We start from the raw sequence: 19,035 nt of genomic DNA, 5'->3' as shown, positions 1-19,035 counted from the left end.
ACTTTATTCTAAAGGATTCATTACTTATTTATTAATCACAAATTTATTGCATACTATGCAGCAAAAGCACAGTTGGTAATAAGTATGATTTTCTTTAGAAATACAAAGGAGATTCCTAAAATTACTATCATTTCTTCAGAACCATGTATTTGTGGGGTACCTGGTCTGTGTCAGGCAGTGTGCAGGGCTTAAACAACCTTTTTAAATTATAGATTGCTTTCTGGGACCTCACTATATTTTTAAAAGACAGCTTCTCATTCTGGTGGTCTTTCATGGGAAGCAGAGCAAAGAGAAATGAAAATTGCAAAGGAAAAGATTGAGTCAAACAAGGACAGGGAAGGTGAGAAAGACTTGCTTAAGAGAGAAATGATTTAAGATGGTGATGAGGTTAATGGAGAAGGTAGGGTGGTTTGATAGATTCCGAAGCTTGTTTTCCCCACACCTTAGCTTTCGGTGTTGTTTTTAAACATACTTATAACTTGAAGCCGTGGCCACACCTGTGAGGATCATAAATATTGTGAGGCTCTAACCAGGAGGGATTTCCAAAACAACAAAATCTCTTATTTATCCTGTCTAGTAGAAACAGTTTAGACCCACTCTGGCAACGCAGGAAAGAGGTGAAGTTTGTCTTCAGGGCTTTTATTGTCCCATTATTGCTTTCTAATCTTTTCTCCTCACTTTACTTTTTTTTTTCCACCATGCCTCCTAGAAAGGCAGTGTTGCATAGTGATTAGAAGTACAAAAACAACAAAAAGGAAGTAGTTCTCAAAGTGTCCTCTCAGACCAGCAGGTGCAGTGTATCGGCAAGACCTGAAACTTGTGAGAAATGTCTCATCCCAGGCCTAAGGAATGAGAAATTTTGGGGCTAGGACCCAGAAACCCATATTCTAACAAAAGTTCTAGATGACCCTGATGCTCATTCAAGATTGAGGATCACTGAGTTAGACAATCTTCAATTTTGAACGTTCACACATACACATTTGCACACACAAATCTCTGGATTTGAGAGTCACAGAGACCTAACTTTAAAATTTTATTCTTCGATTTCCTACAAGCTTGGGGAAATGACTCAACCTCCCTTAGCCTTAGAGTTCACTTTTGAAAGGTGAAGATTATAGTAGTTCCTCCATGGCTCATTTGTGAGGATTCATGTATTGGTACAGTTGCATCACTTGATAAACAGTACGGTTTCTTCTAACTCTCTTCCTTCTGTCTTCAGCGTCATCGCCACCATCACATTTGACTCTTCTTCCCCAGTGGCTGCCCTGGTAAAGGCTCTGGGGCTGGCTCTTTTGGGTCACTCATCCCCATCTTCCCCTCCTCTCCCAGCCACGAGTTTTTTTGTGTCTTCAGCGTGCCAGACTTGATCTCTGTTCTCATCCAAAGTTTTCAAGAAAATGAGTTACGAATCTTTCTAATGGTTCTGTGTCATATGGAAGGACTCAAAGCAGGATTCCCTCTGTAACAAGTGGAGAGAGCGCCCATTTGATTATTCTGCACTTTAGAAATGCTTACTGACTCCATGAGTGAGCTGATGCTGTTTGTCAGAGGGTCTCAAGCGCTGTCACAGACTGATCAAGGCTTCTGTGCTGGTTATTTTACTAAGCTAGAAGTGAGCAGCTGAACAAATGCATCCTCTTTAGCTGACTCTGTACTTCAGTAGCCAGCACAGTTACTGTCACATAGCAGGAGCCCAGTTTTAATGTTTATTTATAGACCCACTGAGAGTTTGAAGCTGAGTAGAAATTGTGGGGAAGATACTTAAATTCTTGTGAATGTTCTCAGGCCCATCATTCTAGAGAGAATTATATTGGAAGGAGAGCAGGATCGGTGCATATTTCTTCTGTCAATCAAGAAAAATGACGAGAAAAGTCTCAAGCATTTTAGGAGATTTATCTGCCAAAGTTAAGGATGCACCCGGGAGACAGGTCTATACCTTTCTCTGAAGATGATTTTGAGGGCTCCAACTTTAAAGGGGAAAGGGCAGGAAATTGAGAAGTACACGATTTTCATGTAAGAGTAGGGTAGGGAACAATAGTTATTCATGCCTTTGTCTGGCTCAGTGAACCTGCTTTTTTTTTTTTTTTTTTTTTTTTTTTTAATAAGATGACATGAACAAATGGGGCAGAGGAAAAATGCAGTGAAACTGCATTTTACGTAAGATAAATATAGACACAGTGGGGCAGGGGAACAATCAGATATGCATTTGTGTCTGATGGGCTGGGGTGACTGCACCTGTAAAGATAAGCTATCAATTTCCATTGCCATGGTGAAATTTTAACAGCTCACTAGGAATCTCGTTATGGGCAAAATATGGGGGAGGTGTATAGTTTTTCATCTTGTAGCCATCTTATTTAGGAACCAAAAGTGGGAGACAGGTTTGTGTGACCGAGTTCCCAGTTTGACTTTTCTCTTTGGCTTAATGAGTTTGGGGTTTCAACATTTAACTTTTAACTTTCTTTCACACTTCTTTAAGAATCTGACATCAGGATTAATGAATGGAGAATAACTAGAAACTTCCTAGCATAGAATCGTGCTATTTGATACTATTATACTATTACTTTGTAATATACCAAGTTTACTGCATCACGTTTGAACTTCTATTAACTTTCCCCCATGCACTTACGCTCCAGTGATGTCGATGTTCTTGTGTGTTTTCCAAATATTTCCCTTTCCATGTCTACAAGCCTTTGTATCTGTTTCTTATTCTAGTATGCTGTGTGGCCACCTGGTGACACTTAATCATTTTTGTATTTTTGTTAAAGATTCAGTTCAAGTGTTACCTCCTTATTTCCTCGGGGAGATTTAAACATGTCTTTCTCTGGGCTCCACTTCCAGCTTATGTGTCCCTTTTATAAACTTGTGATACATTTTAACTGTGTACACACATCTCTTGCCTCAGATGATAGAGAGTATCTGCCATGCCTAGCATATGTTGGATGTCATATCAGATACTCAGTATTATTTATTGGGCTTACAGTGGTAACCAAAGCTCACATGTTTTAGCACTCCCATTTCCATAAAGTGGAAGATGTTCCCTCTGCCTTTTCTCTCTTCCCTCCTCAAAGAAGCAGGAGTGACTTACCTGATCGACCAGTTTAAGACTATATCTGAGCAGGCATGTCGCGGTACCATCTCAGCATCTTCTCTCTTGTGCTGCCTGTCTGCAGGATGTACACTTCTCTTCTGCCACCCTGGAGGTTGCCTGCCTCAGATGGGAGACTTGTGTTTGCCTCCTCTACCTGCAAGTGTGAAGGGATAGTTGGTCTAATGCAGTGGAGATAGTGTGGGAAGACCTATTTGGCCACAGATCTCAGCCACATTCCCCAATTCATGATTATCAGTAATAAGGTTATTATCTAGATTTCTGTTTCTTGGACTCCAATGTCTTATTTATCTAGTGGTGGAAGAGACAGGAACATTATTTATTGTCCCCCCTAAATCCAGCAGAAAGGAAATTGAAGTTAAATAATCTGAGCAAGGTTAGGCAGAAAGTGCTAATACACAGGAAAACAAAAGGCCCAGGTTTTAGAGTCAGAATTGTAGCGATATCTATATGTGAATGAACTCATAGAAAATTGAGGGTGAGATACTCTTTCCATCCTATAATAATAACTAATATTCAGTGCTTATTATGTATCAAAGAGTACTTTAAGCACATGATACATATTAATACTTCCATATCTTTGGGGCATGTGCTATTATTAACATTTTCTAGATAAGAAATCTACAATACATAAAAATAAATGTTTTACTAAGCTTTATATGAGCAAATGGCAGAACTAATATTGGATCTGGGTAGCACATTCTATTAACCATTATACTATACTCCCTCTCATATTATCTACCTAGAAAAAATATAAAACAGTACCAGTGCCAACCCCCTTACCAAAGAAGGAGGGGAGGAGCAAAATACTAAATTAATATATCACAGAAGGAGATGTACACATAGTCAGTAAATGCATGAAATGGTACTCAATATCAATTGATCTCAGGAATATATAAAATTAATATATCACAGAAGGAGACATACACATAGTCAATAAATGCATGAAATGATACTCAATATCAATTGCTCTCAGGAATATATAAAATAAATTACAATGGGGCACCACTGCGCACTGACTGGAATGGAGAATATTAAAAAGACTGACAACACCAAATGATACCAAAGACCAGAAGCAACTGGAACTCTGCATATTGCTGATGAGTGTGTCAAGTGGGTATAATCATTTTGGAAATGGTTTGACAGAGTTGTTTCAATGTAGAAAGTTAAACCTACCTTTACCCTTTGACCCAGCAAATGTACTCCAGGATATTTACCTGAAACAAATAAAGGCCTGTGTTCATAAAAAGCTTGTCCAAGAATATTCTCAGCTACTATTTGATTCATAGAAGGCAAAGACTGGATACAACTTAAATGTCCTGCAAAAGGTGAATGTACAAGCAGATTAGATTTTGCTGTATTCATATAATGGAACTCCATTCATCAATAAAAATGAATGAACTATTGATACACACAAAAACATAGATGAATGAAAAACATGCTGAACAAAAGAGTACATTGTGTATGGTTCCATTTATATGAAATTTAAGAGAATAGGCAACTCTCACCTATTGGTGACTGAAATCAGAATAGTGGTTGCCGTAAGAAGGGAATTGACTGCAAAAGGGGACAGGGGAACTTTTTGGAGTGATGGAAATATTCTGCCTTGAATGTGGTGGTGTTTATAGTGGTGTATATATCTGTCAAAACTCATGAAACAGTATGCTTAAAATGAATGCTTATTATTGTATAAATCACACCTCTGTGAAGTTGATTTTTTAAATGGCATCGGGACAAATCTTGGTCACTCCTACTTGTTAATTGTTATTTGTTACTTTTAAATTATTGCTTAGCTTAAAAACTTGGGCAATAAACTCAGACATACATGGGCTTAAATCCAGGCCAAGTAGAGACTTAACTGCTAAAAGAAGTTGGAAGAAGTTTCTTAACTTCTCTGAGTCTCAATTTTCTCATGAGCATGTTGAGGAGATAGTCATGCTTTCGTCATATGGCCACAATGATGATACAATGAAATAATTTATGCAAAACTCATTTTCCAGTTTTTTTTTTTTAGCATGTACTGTTTGCCAGGTTCTTTCATGTTATTATTTTTTTTAATTCTTGAAAACTGTTAAAAATTCCAGAGTCTTTATTACAAGTGAAGACTATTTTAAAATATAAAGTCTGTCATTTTTATTCCTATATTGATTTACTAAAAAAAAATTTACTGAAGCCTACTTTGTACCAGGCACTGTTTTAGGTGCTTGGGATACATCAGAGAGAAAACACAGTTCTGTGCTCTTGTGGCTAATGGGAGAGAAAACAAAACACAATAAACATTGTAAATAAGTCAATGATGTTGCCACAAGTGCTAAATAAGTTTGGAATAAGATAAGGAAAATTGGGAGACTGGGTGGTGGCTGATTAAATTTCTTAATAGCGCGGTCACAGGAGGTGAAATTTAGGCAAAGAGTTGAAGGAGGTGAGAGAGAGAGAGATGCAGATAGTTGAAGAAGTGGAACAGCCAGTGTAAATACCCACTTTGGGAGCAAGATTTGAGTGTTTGCAGAGCATCAGGGAGCCCGTGTGGCTAAACCAGAGTGAGCAAGGTGTAAACTGGTAGGATACAATGTCAGGGAGATACAGGGAGCTTGATTGCATATGACTTCATGGATGACAGTTAGGACTTTGGATTTTTCTTGTGATGAATTGACAAGACATAACAGGGTTTTGAGCAGAAAAGTGCCATGAGCTGACTGACACTGAGTTGATCTGGAAGGGTCTCCCTAACTGAGTGCCGTCCAGCAGAAGTCTCTATAATGCTGCAAATGTTCTCTTATCCAATATGGTAGACACTAACTACACATGAACCTGAAATGTGACCAGTGTGCCTGAGGAAGTGAATTCTTAATTTGATTTTAAGTAATGTAAATTCAGGTTTAACAAGCCACATGTAGAAAGTAACTATCATATTGGACATTACAGCTCTAGTCACTGTGTTGAGAATAAACTGGGCAAGGGTGCAGGTAAAGTAGAGCTTCGAGGCTTGTGAGGAGGGCCTGGCAGTGAGCTGTGTGTCAGGTGGCTTGCAACAGGGTGGTAGAAATGGAAGGTGGCCATGATTGTTCAGATTCTGGAAATATTTTGAAGGCAAAGCCAACATGATTTCATGATCTAGGGGGAGATTTCATGATAGAATGTGAAAGAAACAGAAGAGTCAAAGGTGACTCTAGGAGTTTTTATCAGAACCATTGGGAATATAGAGGTGTCATAGAGTGAGACGGGGACAGTGAAACATGGGACAGGTTTGGAGGAGCCGATGAAGAACTTTTATTTTGGATGTGTTCAGTTTGTAATGCTTCATAAAATTTGGTTTGCAAAAGCCATTGACATTTTCAGCATGTCAGGATTTACTTGAAGGGGTATCCAGCGTATAGAATACAAGTGGAGAACACAGCAAGTGACAGGACAGAATAATGGATAGCACTGGGACTCTTTCTTTTAAAATGTTGCCTAGTTCAAAAAAATCATATGCAGGCAACATGAGACCTTAGGGTCTCTGTGGTTATTTCTTTTTCCCTTAAATTATGACTTAAGTCCAGGGAATTATAGATAAGGGAAAGTTATTTGAATATGCTGGTAAAAAGAGGGGGGAGGTACAAGCAAAAAAAAGTGCAAACTCTGATTTGCGTTTCCTTTGAAAGGGAGCCTTCTCAAGGGGCTCTCATGGTCTTCAGAGTATGTAGTTGGCTATAATTACCCTTGACTTCTGCACTCCACCGCAGAAGAAATAACATGTTCATGCAGCCTGTCTTATTTCACTCTGGAATCCCTGTGTTTTTTTGTTTTGCTTTGTTTTCCTGGTTCTCTCCAGCTCCCCCTTCTCTTGGCTCTGTGGCTTGGCATTGGCTATGACAGCTAGCCCTCCTTTTCTTTGGTCTGCCCTAGGGCCATTTTGGTGGCTGCCACATAGGCACTGGGTGTGGGTTATGGCTTTTTCCTGGCTGTAAGAAGAAAAACAATTTAGTTCTGAAAGGCTTTCTAAGTGTAGGTTTAATCGTTTCAGTGCTAGCTCTCATGCCTCCCATTTCACATAGGCAGCTCTCTTACCCACATTGATTGATTTACCTCAAACCCAGGGTGGCTCAATATGACAACACGTAGTGATGATGTCCCTGATTCAGTTTGCTGGGAGGCTGCCTCATGCTTTCTGCTAATGTCAGTGGCAGTTTCGTGGGAAGATGTATATATTCTAGCTTAGAAGCTCTTTTGAGATTTGGGAATGGTACACGTGCCCACATCTGGGGCAGCTGGTGGTGTTGGTGTTTCTAAATAGTGTCGTCAGTGTTCTTCCATTCTCCTTTTAGGGGAAGAATTTTATGGTTTACAAGACCAAAATTACTGTATATATATCTCTCTCTGGTTTCCCTGTGTTTTCTTTTCTCAGTCCCATGGAAAGGTTTTTTTGTTTTTTTGTTTTTTTTTTTTTTTTGAGTGTTTGAAATGTTTCTAAGCATATTCTTGCCATGTTTTCTAACCGTAAAATCTACATGAAATGGGGTGTTTGGGGAATTAGGTGCCTGGTTCATTGAATTTTCAGAATTACAAAAAGTAATGACAAAAATTATTTTTCTCCTCTCTGATTGCTTGTTATTTTCCCCAAAATGTATGTCTTCGCATTTGTATCTTAGGAAATAGAATGTGGCCACCAAAATGAAGTCACTTTGACCTTTCACAATGTTTCACAACATTCCATTAGTGCTATAATTCTGAATATCAACTTTAACTGTTAGAACGGAAAGTAATCTGGTTCCGTTTCTTTATAGACTAGAAAACTGAGGCCTGGAGAATTTGAGAGCCTTCCAGTATCCACCAACGGTAAATGCAGGCTCAGTGTAGTGGTTAAGTTACTAGACTCAGAAATCAGGCCAGCTTGAGGCCTTCCTTTGCTCCTGGCCAGCTGTATGACTTTAAAACTTCAACAGCATCAGAAGCTTGCTCAGTTTTTTCAGCTAAATGAGTTTAGATGAAGAATTAGTTCAGTTTCCACCACTAAAATGGTAGTAAAAGTATTACTTCCCTATCTAAATAAATTTCCACAAACTTAATGTGACTTAAGGCAACACACATTTATTATCTTATAGCTCTGGAAGTAGATATTTGAAAGGGCTAAAATCAGGCCAGGCACGGTGGCTCATGTGAGCAATTCCAGCCCTTTGGGAGGCCGAGGCGGGCAGATCACCTGAGATCGGGATTTCGAGACCAGCCTGGCTAACGTGGTGAAACCCCGTCTCTACTAAAAATAAAAAACTGGCCGGACATGGTGGCGCATGCTTGTAATCCCAGTTACTCGGGAGGCTGAGGCAGGGATAATCGCTTGAACCCAGGAGGCGGAGGTTGCAGTGAGCCGATATCATGCCATTGCATTCCAGCCTGGGTGACAAGAGTGAAACCCAGTATCAAAAAAAAAAAGAAGATAAGGTCTAAAATCAGTGTGTTAGCAGGGTTTTAGGGGAGCAGTCATTTTCTTGCCTTTTTCAGCTTCTGGAAGCTGCCTGCATTCCTTGGCTCATGGCCCGTCCTTCATCTTCAAAGCCAGCAACGTTCTCCTAGGTCTTTCTCAAGCTGTCATCTCTCTGGTTCTCTTCTAATCTCCTCTTTCCCATATAAGGACGCTTGTGACTATGTTAGGCCTACCTTGAAAATTTAAGACCGTTTCTGCATCTCCATTTCAATTGATGACGACCTCAATTGCATCTGTAACTTTAATTCTCCTTTGCTACACAACTTCACATATTCACAGGATCCTAGGATTAGGATGCGAACGTCTTTGGGGGCCATTATTCTGTGTACCACAGTCTAGCATGAGAATGAAATTGTTTCATAGGTCTGGTTTGAGAGTTAAATTGTCTACATATTTGAAAATTGCAATAGAGATGAGGAAGGTGGCCAGGCCTGTTGGCTCATGCCTGTAATCCCAGCACTTTGGGAGACTGAGGTGGGAGGATCACTTTAGGTTAGGAGTTTGAGATCAGCCTGGGCAACAAAGCAAGAATCTGTCTCTACAATCAGTCAATCAATAAAATATAAACAGCACTCATAGAAAATGCTTCAGTTAAGCACGTACGGGACGCCGAAAAAGCAACTGTAGAACGTTTTTTAAAAAGATGAATAAGGTCCTAATGATAGGCGGTATTTTTGAGAACTGCATGTGCCAGGCAAAACCATCACTTTACATGTAGTTCCTCATTTATCCTTGAGAATAAGTCTATAGGGTCAAGTGCTCATTTGATCACTGTCGTACAGGTGAGAAAACTGCAACTGAAAGGGATTCCATAACATGTCCATAGGGCACGAAACCAGGCATTTCAGGATGAGGATTTGACTCCAACTTGCTTTATTCCAATCTTGATGTATTCTGCTACCACGGTTATTACTATCACTGTCATGAGAAACCAGATCTATCACTTCTAAGCCAAGTGTTCTCTAAATTAACTGTTGCTACCTACCAGCTGTTACGAAACACACATGAATATCTGGATGCTGTAGAAACCCCCCACTTACATAGTTGCTAAAACATATTAACTTTGGTGTTACCAACTTCACTGGCCTCTACTTTCTGAATAATTGCTCTGATTTCAGCTACCTCCAAATATAATATTGTATACAACATCTTTGATATTTTTGTTTTTATTGTATATCACCCTTAACAGCCCCCTCCTTTTTTTTTTATTTCAGGACATTTGCAAATCACTTTGGTGCCACCGAGTAGGCCATAGGTGTGAGACCAAGTTTATGCCCGCAGCGGAAGGGACCGTTTGTGGCTTGAGTATGGTAAACTGCATACTTGTTAGTTTTTAGCTCCAGAAATTTGATAAGGCATAGAATTCGAACTGTTTGTATTGTGACCTTAGGATGAATGCGTTGGTAGTTTATATTCTCTGACTTCTCTTTATATTAACCAACATTATGTAGCAGCAGTTACAAAGCTTAATGCTAATGTAACCCAGATAGCTCAATTGTTTAAGGAGATTTTTTTTTTCTTTTTTCTTTGTCTTCCTGTTTTAGATGGTGGCTTGGCTCAAAATATCTCTATTTCAGCGAGCTAACAGGTTTCATTGCATACCATTTTCCTTTTAAACTTGTGTTGTTTAAAAAGTCTCAGGGATCAGATGTCTTGTTAGTCAAGAAATGACTGTCCCTCCAGACCAAGTCTTCGGCTACTCAGCTCAACTCACAGGACCTGTCATTGAGCTTCTGACATGCCCTATAGATTCCCATCACGTACAGTGACTTTCCTATTGAAGGGTAAGAGACGCCTCCACCCAGTGTGTACCTAATGTCCTTTTGCTGGTGAGCATCTTCTACCCAGAGAAGCACTTCCATTTGGAAAGATTTTGGGAGATCTCAATATTTTGAATGAAGAACTCTCATATATTTCTATTTTTCTTCCTTTTTCTCAATACAGTCTGGAGGGAGGGCAGGTTGCATTTGGGCTACTAGTAAATGATCCAGATTTGGGAAGTTCATTTGAAAGACCAATCAAAGAGGAGCTATGAATGACAAGAGATAATGAGATGTTACAACTTTGCTGATCTTAATTATTGACTCTGTCTCAACGCAGTATAAACCTATACAGAAAAAAATGGTCATTGGTCATTTACAGTTATTTCAAGGCTGGGTGTGATAGCTCACACATGTTATCCCAACACTTTGGGAGGCTGAGCAGAGAGGATTGCTTGAAGCCAGGAGTTCAAGAACAGGTAACATAGCGAGACCCTATCTCTACAAAAAATTGAACAGTCTTGGTGGGGCATGCCTGTAGTCCCAGCAATTTGGGAGGTTGAGGGAAGAGGATCGCTTCAACCCAGGAGTTTGAGGCTGCAGTGTGCTGTGATTATGCCACTGCACTCCATCCTGGGCCACAGAGCTAGGCCCTGTGTCTAAAAAAGAAAAAGTTATTTCATTCCACAATATTTATTGACTGCTAGATATGGGGAACAGGAGACTCTGGGGATGTAGAGATAAATAAACCACAGTTGTATTTCTTTAAAATTTTACAGTCCAGGTGGGGCACAGTGGCTCATGCCTGTAATCCCATCACTTTGAGAGGCCAAGGTGGGTGGATCACTCGAGGTCAGGAGTTCAAGACTAGCCTGGCCAATGTGGTGAAACCTTGGGTCTACTAAAAATACAAAAATTTGCTGGGCGTGGTGGTGCACACCTGAAATCTCAGCTACTTGGGAGGCTGAGGCATGAGAATCACTTGCATCCTGGAGGCAGAGGTTGCAGGAAGTGGAGATTGTGCCACTGAATTCCAGCCTGGGTGACAGAGCAAGACTCTCTCAAGAATAAATTAAAAATATAAAAATTTACAGTCTAGCAGGGGAAACATACACAGAAGCAAATAACTCATTCTGTGTTTAAACACACCTTCTCTAAGCAGTAGTTGCTATCGGGGCCCAGATGAAATGCGAGATGAATCTTCCTTGAAATTAGCTATGCACTTAGAATAAACCACAGCAAGTGTGTGCATCAGGATGGTTGTTGGGTTGTGGGTTAAAGTTCTTCAGCTGGATGATAAAAAGGACTTTTCAGAGAGAAGCCAACATCAGACGCAAAGGCACAGATTTCTGATACTTGTTAGGATGTTTATTCCCTATCTCTTAAAAAGATATGTAATTTTTAACTCTTTAACGAAAATGAACATTTTAAAAATTGAGGAGTTATGTGCAATTTTTAATGCGATAGTGGTCTTAGGGATTCCCAATGAGGACTATTCTTGAAAATGTTAATAGAAGTGTTGGGGCCATGAAGATTCAAAACAATGAATTAGTGGAATAATTTAAAATATAAATAGTGCTCAAGTCCTTTTTACTTTTGAGGCATCACGACTTAGAACTTGTGACTTGAGGATTAGTGTTTTTTTTTTTTTTTAATTGAAAAAGCAACAGCGTTACCTATAAGGGATACACAGGAAAATATTTATATAATGAATGAGAAAAATACATGATACATCACCTAGGTCTAAAGATTTATTACATAAGCACATCAGGTATCTAAGTTCCAAGGGGAGTAAAATGTACTTGTGTTAGGCTTCAGTAAACAGAACAGAAGATAAATAAAGTCGGAAGTGAGAAAACAAATGTCTTGATATCACTGCCACACCACGTTATTTTAAAACACCAGGCTATAGTTATATACTGGTGAAAAGCCCTTAAGTGTAGTGTCACCCTCAACAGAAAGCATCTTAATAAGTTCCATCCATCATCATTCCAGTGTAATGATTATTACATTCATATACGGGTTCCTCAGATTCTTCCTTCACCAGAGGATATAACTGGCTGCTTGTTAGACTGTAAATTTCATGAGGGCAAGTGCCCTGGTTTTACTCTTGTTTCATGTGGAGTGTCTGACACACAGTAGCAGGTACTCAGTGTTTCATTTGTTTCTCTGTAACTGGAACCCAACTCTGTCCTTCCTCTTCTCCAGTCCCTTGTCCTTCAGCGATATTTGTACTATGAATACTCAGCCAACATGCGGCAGTATGAAAGCCACTTACTCTTTTTTTTTTTTTGAGATGGAGTCTCGCTCTGTCGCCCAGGCTGGAGTGCAGTGGCACGATCTTGGCTCACTGCAGCCTCCACCTCCTGCGTTCACGCCATTCTCCTGCCTCAGCATCCCGAGTAGCTGGGACTACAGGCGCCCGCCACCATGCCCGGCTAATTTTTTCTATTTTTTATTAGAGACGGGGTTTCACCGTGTTAGCCAGGATGGTCTTGGTCTCCTGACTTCGTGATCCACCCACGTCGGCCTCCCAAAGTGCTGGGATTACAGGCCTGAGCCACCGCGCCCGGCCAAGCCACTTACTTTTATCTAGAGATATGTGTGCATGGAAAGAAAGGTTTGTGCATGCTGTCTATAAAAAGATAATGGCCCAAGTCATGGCCATTCAATTGGAAATTAGATGTAGTGCCAGAAATATGTGTGCTGGGCCTGGGCGTGGTGGCTCATGCCTGTAATCTCAGCACTTTGGGAGGCCTTGGTGGGCAAATTACTTGAGGCCAGGAGTTCGAGACTACACTGGTCAACATGGTGAAATTCCATCTCTACTAAAAATACAAAAAATTACCTGGGCATGCTGGTACACGCCTGTAATCCCAGCTACTCAGGAAGCTGAGGCACAAGAATTACTTAAACTTGGGAGGTGGAGGCTGCAGTGTGCCAAGATCGTGCCACTGCACTTCAGCCTGGGTGACAGAGTGATAACCTGTCTTAAAAAAAAAAAAAAAAAAATATGTGCATGAAAAGATGGAGCCGGGTGCGGTGGCTCATGCCTATAATCCCAGCACTTTGGGAGGCCAAGGTGGGTGGATCACCTGAGGTCAGGAGTTCAAGACCAGCCTGGCCAACGTGGTGAAACCCCATCTGTACTAAAAATACAAAAATTAGCTGGGCATAGTGGTAGGCGCCTATAATCCCAGCTACTTGGAAGGGTGAGGCAGGAGAATCGCTTGAACCCGGGAGATGGAGGTTGCAGGGAGCCGAGATTGCGCCACTGCACTCCAGCGTGGGCAACAAGAGTGAAACTTCGTCTCAAAAAAAAAAAAAAAAAAAGGAAAAAAAGAAAAGATGGATAAAATTACAGTTTTATATATTCTAAATTTGCATTTTCTATTTAGAATTTTATCTATACATGTGAATGTGTGCAAGTCTGTGTGTACATTCCTTTATATTCCTGATTTCCACACTGATTAAAAGGCTAAACAATCTGATAGCAGCCTAACTTAATACTAGAATGAATACTGAAGTAATAGAACATGAAATTAATTGAATGACTAGAAGAGATCTAAAAAACACATTTTCCAAAAAGAAATTAGATTAGAATTAAGGTACATTGGTCAGTAATTTGCCTCCAAGATGAGAAGTAGAAGTGTCCTGCTTAGGAGTTCTGGCTACTGAGTTAAATCCAGTCTCTTATACTTGCGTAGTTATTTGAATAGATCTGTTTGGGTAGTTTGTGTCACTCTGAGCAAGTTAGCTAGTATTTCTTTGCTAAATTTCTCCTACTGAGGAAAATGGCTTTTAACTCAGTGCTTTGCAAGGATTATATGAGATACTCCATGTGAAGCTCTCTGCACCGTTTTTGGCACATAGTAGCAACTTGATAACCTGTGGCTGCTGCTGCTGCTGTTACTGTTATTGGCTATTGTAATTTTGTCTCAGCCACTGAATTCAGTCCAGTAGAGTCATCGTGATTCCCTGTAGAAAAGATTCATGCTTATGGTAGACAATATCCTCAAATGACCGATTGCCTTCCCCAAAAAGTCCTCAATAGCGTTATATGATTTCATGCAAACTCTGAAATGGCAATTAATCCAAGGAAAAGAAAAATTAAAAACAGAAGAATTAATCAGCACATGGCAAGAATTTGAAGAAAGGAAGCAATATCTTAACCTAGACAAAGTGCACTAGCAACCAAGCCACACAGTAAACAGTCATGAAGCCAAATGTATCACAGGGGATAAGTGAAGATTTGAAAGTCAAACAACCTTCCCATAATTCTGTAACCGATCCCCCAATTCCTCAGCAAAACCTGGCATGGTCCAAACCCCAACCCTTTGGATCTAATTGCAGAGGCTTTTAGAAAAGAGCAGTTATGCTAAGTCATGCAGAACTTGCTCATAATCAAAGCATGGCAGGGGTCGGGGATGGGGGGTAGGCAACAACAACAAAAAATAAAACTAAAACAAAAGAAACACTACCACAGGCTAACGCATCCCCTCGGGAGAGATGACCAGGAAAGCCAGGAATTTGTTACAAAGGAGAACTAAAATGGAAAGGTTAATACAGAAAAAAGCTCTCCATCTAGCTTGTACAGGTCATGGGCAAATGAAAGACCCTGGGCTAATTCATCAAAAACACTGAAAGAGCTCCAAGTCATCAGAGCATCTGAAGTGGGCACCTTTTATGTAGACAAAAGGAAAAAGGATGCTATCTGAAGAGAACAATTTGTACAGACTGAGTTGTTCAGCTTCGTAAGAAATGCTCTATAGTGACGGGTTTGGAATAAACAAAAATATAATGTATGTGTAATTGTATCTATTTTATGATAAGATAATCATTCAGAATGATAGATCATGTTAATATCTTAACTGTTACTTCTTGAATGAGTGATCCCAATTGTTCTTTAAGTAGTGTTGTCTCTGAGTGGCAAGGCAGGCTTCGTTGTAACTTTATACTGACTCCCTTGGCTGTTAGGTGGAATCTTATCTGAACATGTCACCTCCACAGCTCACAAAGCCTATCATACTCAGCCTGTTGGTGAGCAATGCCCCTTCTCTCTAGATGTCAGCCTTTCAAAATGTATGTGGTCAATGCAGAGGAGGTGAGTGTTTTTAGAGCACAGCAAAGGAATTTATCAAGGTATCAGCATTTTCCTTTTCTCCCAACAGACCTGTCTTTCCTGTTACTGTGCATGTGTTGGCAACTCCCTGCGCTTTCCCAGGTGGTCTCTGACAGGAAGCATCTTACACGTTCTTTTCACAGTGGTGTCGGCAAGGCCAGTGCGTGAAGTTTGGGGAGCTCGGGCCCCGGCCTGTCCACGGCCAGTGGTCCACCTGGTCGAAGTGGTCAGAATGTTCCCGGACATGTGGTGCGGGAGTCAAGTACCAGGAGAGACACTGCAATAACCCCAAGTAAGGCTGCAGCAGAAAGTTAGTCTTTGCAAGGCCTTAGCCTTCAGCCCGTAACGTGCTGGTTTTTCTTGTTCATACTTTAAGAAGTTTATTTTTTTTATTTTTAATTATTATGGCTACATAACGGTTATACATATTTATGGGGTACATGTAATGTGTTGATACAGGTATACAACGTGGAATGATGACATCAGCATGATGAGGTATCCATCACTTCAAGCCTTTATTGTTTCTTTATTAAAAAACATGCCAATATCATTTCTTTATTAGGCCCATTCCACCGTTTTAGTTATTTTAAGATATACAATAAATTATTGTTAACTATAGTCACCCTATTTGTGCTACTGCATAATAGATCTTGTTCATTCTAACTATATTTTTGTACCCATTAACCATCCTGACATTACTGTTCTCCCTCCCCACTACCCTTCCCAGCTCTGTCAACCCACTCTCCAGCTCTAGCTCTGTGTGAGTTCAATTTTTTTTTTTTTAAGCTCTCACATGGGAGAAGATACGATATGTGTCTTTCTGCATTTGGCTTATTTCACTTAATATAATGTCCTCCAGTTCCATTCATGTTGGTGCAAATAACAGGATATCATTTTTATAGTGGCTGAATAGTATATATAAATATGTATATATATATATATAAATATGTATATATATATATAAATATGTATATATAAATAGTATATATAAATATGTAGTATTATATATGTATAATAGTATAATATATGTAGTATTTATACTATATATTATATATCGCATATATATAATATATTATATATAGCATATATATTATATATACTATATAGCATATATATACTATATTTATAGTATATATGACACTATTATATATAGTATATATGACGCTATATATTACAGTATATGTAGTATATATGACACTGTACATTATACTATTAATATATAGTATCTATACTATACTATCTAGCAGCATTAGTAGGATGAATGGATAAAGAAAACATGGCACACTATTCAACTATGTATATGTGCCATATTTTCTTTACTTATTCATCCACTGAGGGACTCTTAGGTTACTTCCACGTCTTGGTTATTGTGAATAATGCTGCTGTGAACATGGGAATACAGATGAACGTGGGAATACAGATATCTGTATACACTGATTTCCTTTCTTTGGGGTATTCCTTCCTTTAGGGATTTTGGGATTGCTTTTAGTTATTTGAGGAACCACCATGCTAATTTACATTCCCACCAACAGAACACACTGTTTTATTTTTTATTTTTTTGGTATTTCTTTGTTTATTATTATTTTACTTTAAGTTGCAGAATACATAAGCAGAATGTGCAGATTTGTTACATAGGTATACATATGCCATGGTGGTTTGCTGCACCCATCAACCCATCATCTAAGCTTTAAGCCCCACATGCATTAGGTATTTGTCCTAAAGCTCTCCTTCCCATTGTTCCCCACCCCCTGACAGGCCCTGGTGTGAGAAAATACTGTTTTAAAGTGCCAGTTTCTTCCCTCCAGTTAGTAACAATCAACCAGAGTTTTACTGTTTGCATGTAAAGTCCATGTGCACCGAGGGAAGGTATAGTGTGCAGAAGGCAAAACACAGCAGAGGAGTCATTCTCTATGGGACTGTGATGATCCAGTAAGACTCTTAGCTACTTTATTCATCTAAACTAGGGTTCTACACTCATATAATTAAATACTTGTGATATTGTAGAACAGAAAATTTGGCCAGCAAACCTTGTGAGTGTCTCTCAAACTGGTGAACTGCAGAAAGTATGCTGATTTTTGCCTTGCAGGAATGTACATTCAACATGTGTTGACAGATCTGCCTGACTTTTCAAGAGAAACCAGAAATACGGAAAAATGCTGCATGTGAAATTTCCCACTTTTAAAAATATTGACAGCAAACTCAATTTTCTTTAAAGACAGAAAAACCCACTGTGACAACTAGTCAAATCAGCTGTGGATTGAAATTGGCCTGTGGTCACCTGTGGGCACTCTTTGGTCTGGTCATACTGGAGTCTGAACTGCAGTTTGTGCTCTGTGCACATGAAGGTGGTTTTATATTACTTTTATATGCTCTAACTCCCACGTGAAACATGGGTGAGATGTAGATTTTCCAACTGGCAGAATGATGTAGACAGAGCCCAGGTTTTGTCGATAGATAGGAAGACTCTAAACCCTGTGTCTGCCACTTCTTAATTCTGTGGCTTTGTAAAAGTCATTTGACTGGGGTTTATGTATAAAAAAATGTAGAAGATAACCTTGGAAGGTTGGAGGAGGATTAGAAATCGCATCTGTAGGATGCCTGACAGACTGGGAAACATTCAGTGGGCATTCAACAAAAGGTTCTGGGATCTGTGTGGTTTTCATCATCCTCATCCCAGCTCACCAGGAGGACGGGGTCACAGAGGGTCAGCCCACCAAAGCAGGGTGGAGAGGCAGAGCCTTTACTGATGAAACTGACTTTTAAAGAATGTGATGGAGTGAGAAGAATGTGATGGAATCTTGGAAAACAGATTTAATTTACAACACGATTTAAGTTGGTAGCATAGTGCAGAGGATGAGAACATAGACTCTGAAGTTGGACAAACCGTTTTTGCATCCTGACCCTAACACTTCTGATCTATGACCACAGACAACTTAGTCTTCCTGCTCCAGATTCCTCACTTATAAAAACGGGATAAGGATAGTACCTACGTCAACTGAGTTAACATTTGTAAAGTGCTTTAGTAGAGGGTCTGACATGTCGTTAGCATTGTGTTAACTATTTGGTAAATTGAGGAATAATGATACTAGAGCAAAAGGAAATTTTTAAAAAGATGATGGTACTTCATTTGAGTCAGCAGTCTGAGTTAGATAAAAAGTCTATTTTTTTCCCAAAATATAAAGCAGAGTTTGGAGCCACTTTGATCATCACGTGTTAGGTGCTACTTGGAATATCTCAGGCTAAAATAGATGTTTTCAATTTCTGCACTGTTGACATGGGCTGGAAAATTCTTTGTTGTGGAGGTTTGTCCTGTACATGGTAAGATGTTTGGCAGCATCCCTGCCCTTTACTTACTAGTGCCAGTAGGATCCACTCTTCTTCCCACCACCCACCAAACTGTGACAACCAAAAATGTCTCCAGACATTGCCAAATGTCCTATATGGGACAAAATAATCTCTGACTGGGACTCACAGATGTAATCAGGCCCAGTGACTGAATATAATGATAAGGAGGCTGGTGATGCATTTGCAAGTTATACCAGGTTATTGTTTTAATAACAATATTAAAACAATTAATGATGTT

At 39.6% G+C, this 19,035-nt stretch overlaps 1 protein-coding gene across 1 annotated transcript in view; it reads left to right on the top strand.

Moving 5' to 3' along the window:
- ADAMTS18 (ADAM metallopeptidase with thrombospondin type 1 motif 18) overlaps positions 1-19,035 on the top strand; it is a 152,973-nt gene that overhangs the window by 83,812 nt on the left and 50,126 nt on the right. The window contains exons 11-12 of the mRNA XM_055299633.1: positions 9,785-9,880; positions 15,596-15,744. Coding sequence (XP_055155608.1) covers positions 9,785-9,880; positions 15,596-15,744 — 245 coding nt within the window. The remainder of the gene's footprint in view (positions 1-9,784; positions 9,881-15,595; positions 15,745-19,035) is intronic.

Source organism: Symphalangus syndactylus, chromosome 11, assembly GCF_028878055.3.
Source record: "Symphalangus syndactylus isolate Jambi chromosome 11, NHGRI_mSymSyn1-v2.1_pri, whole genome shotgun sequence".
NCBI lineage: Eukaryota > Metazoa > Chordata > Mammalia > Primates > Hylobatidae > Symphalangus > Symphalangus syndactylus.
This window is presented reverse-complemented; position numbering and strand designations above follow the sequence as displayed.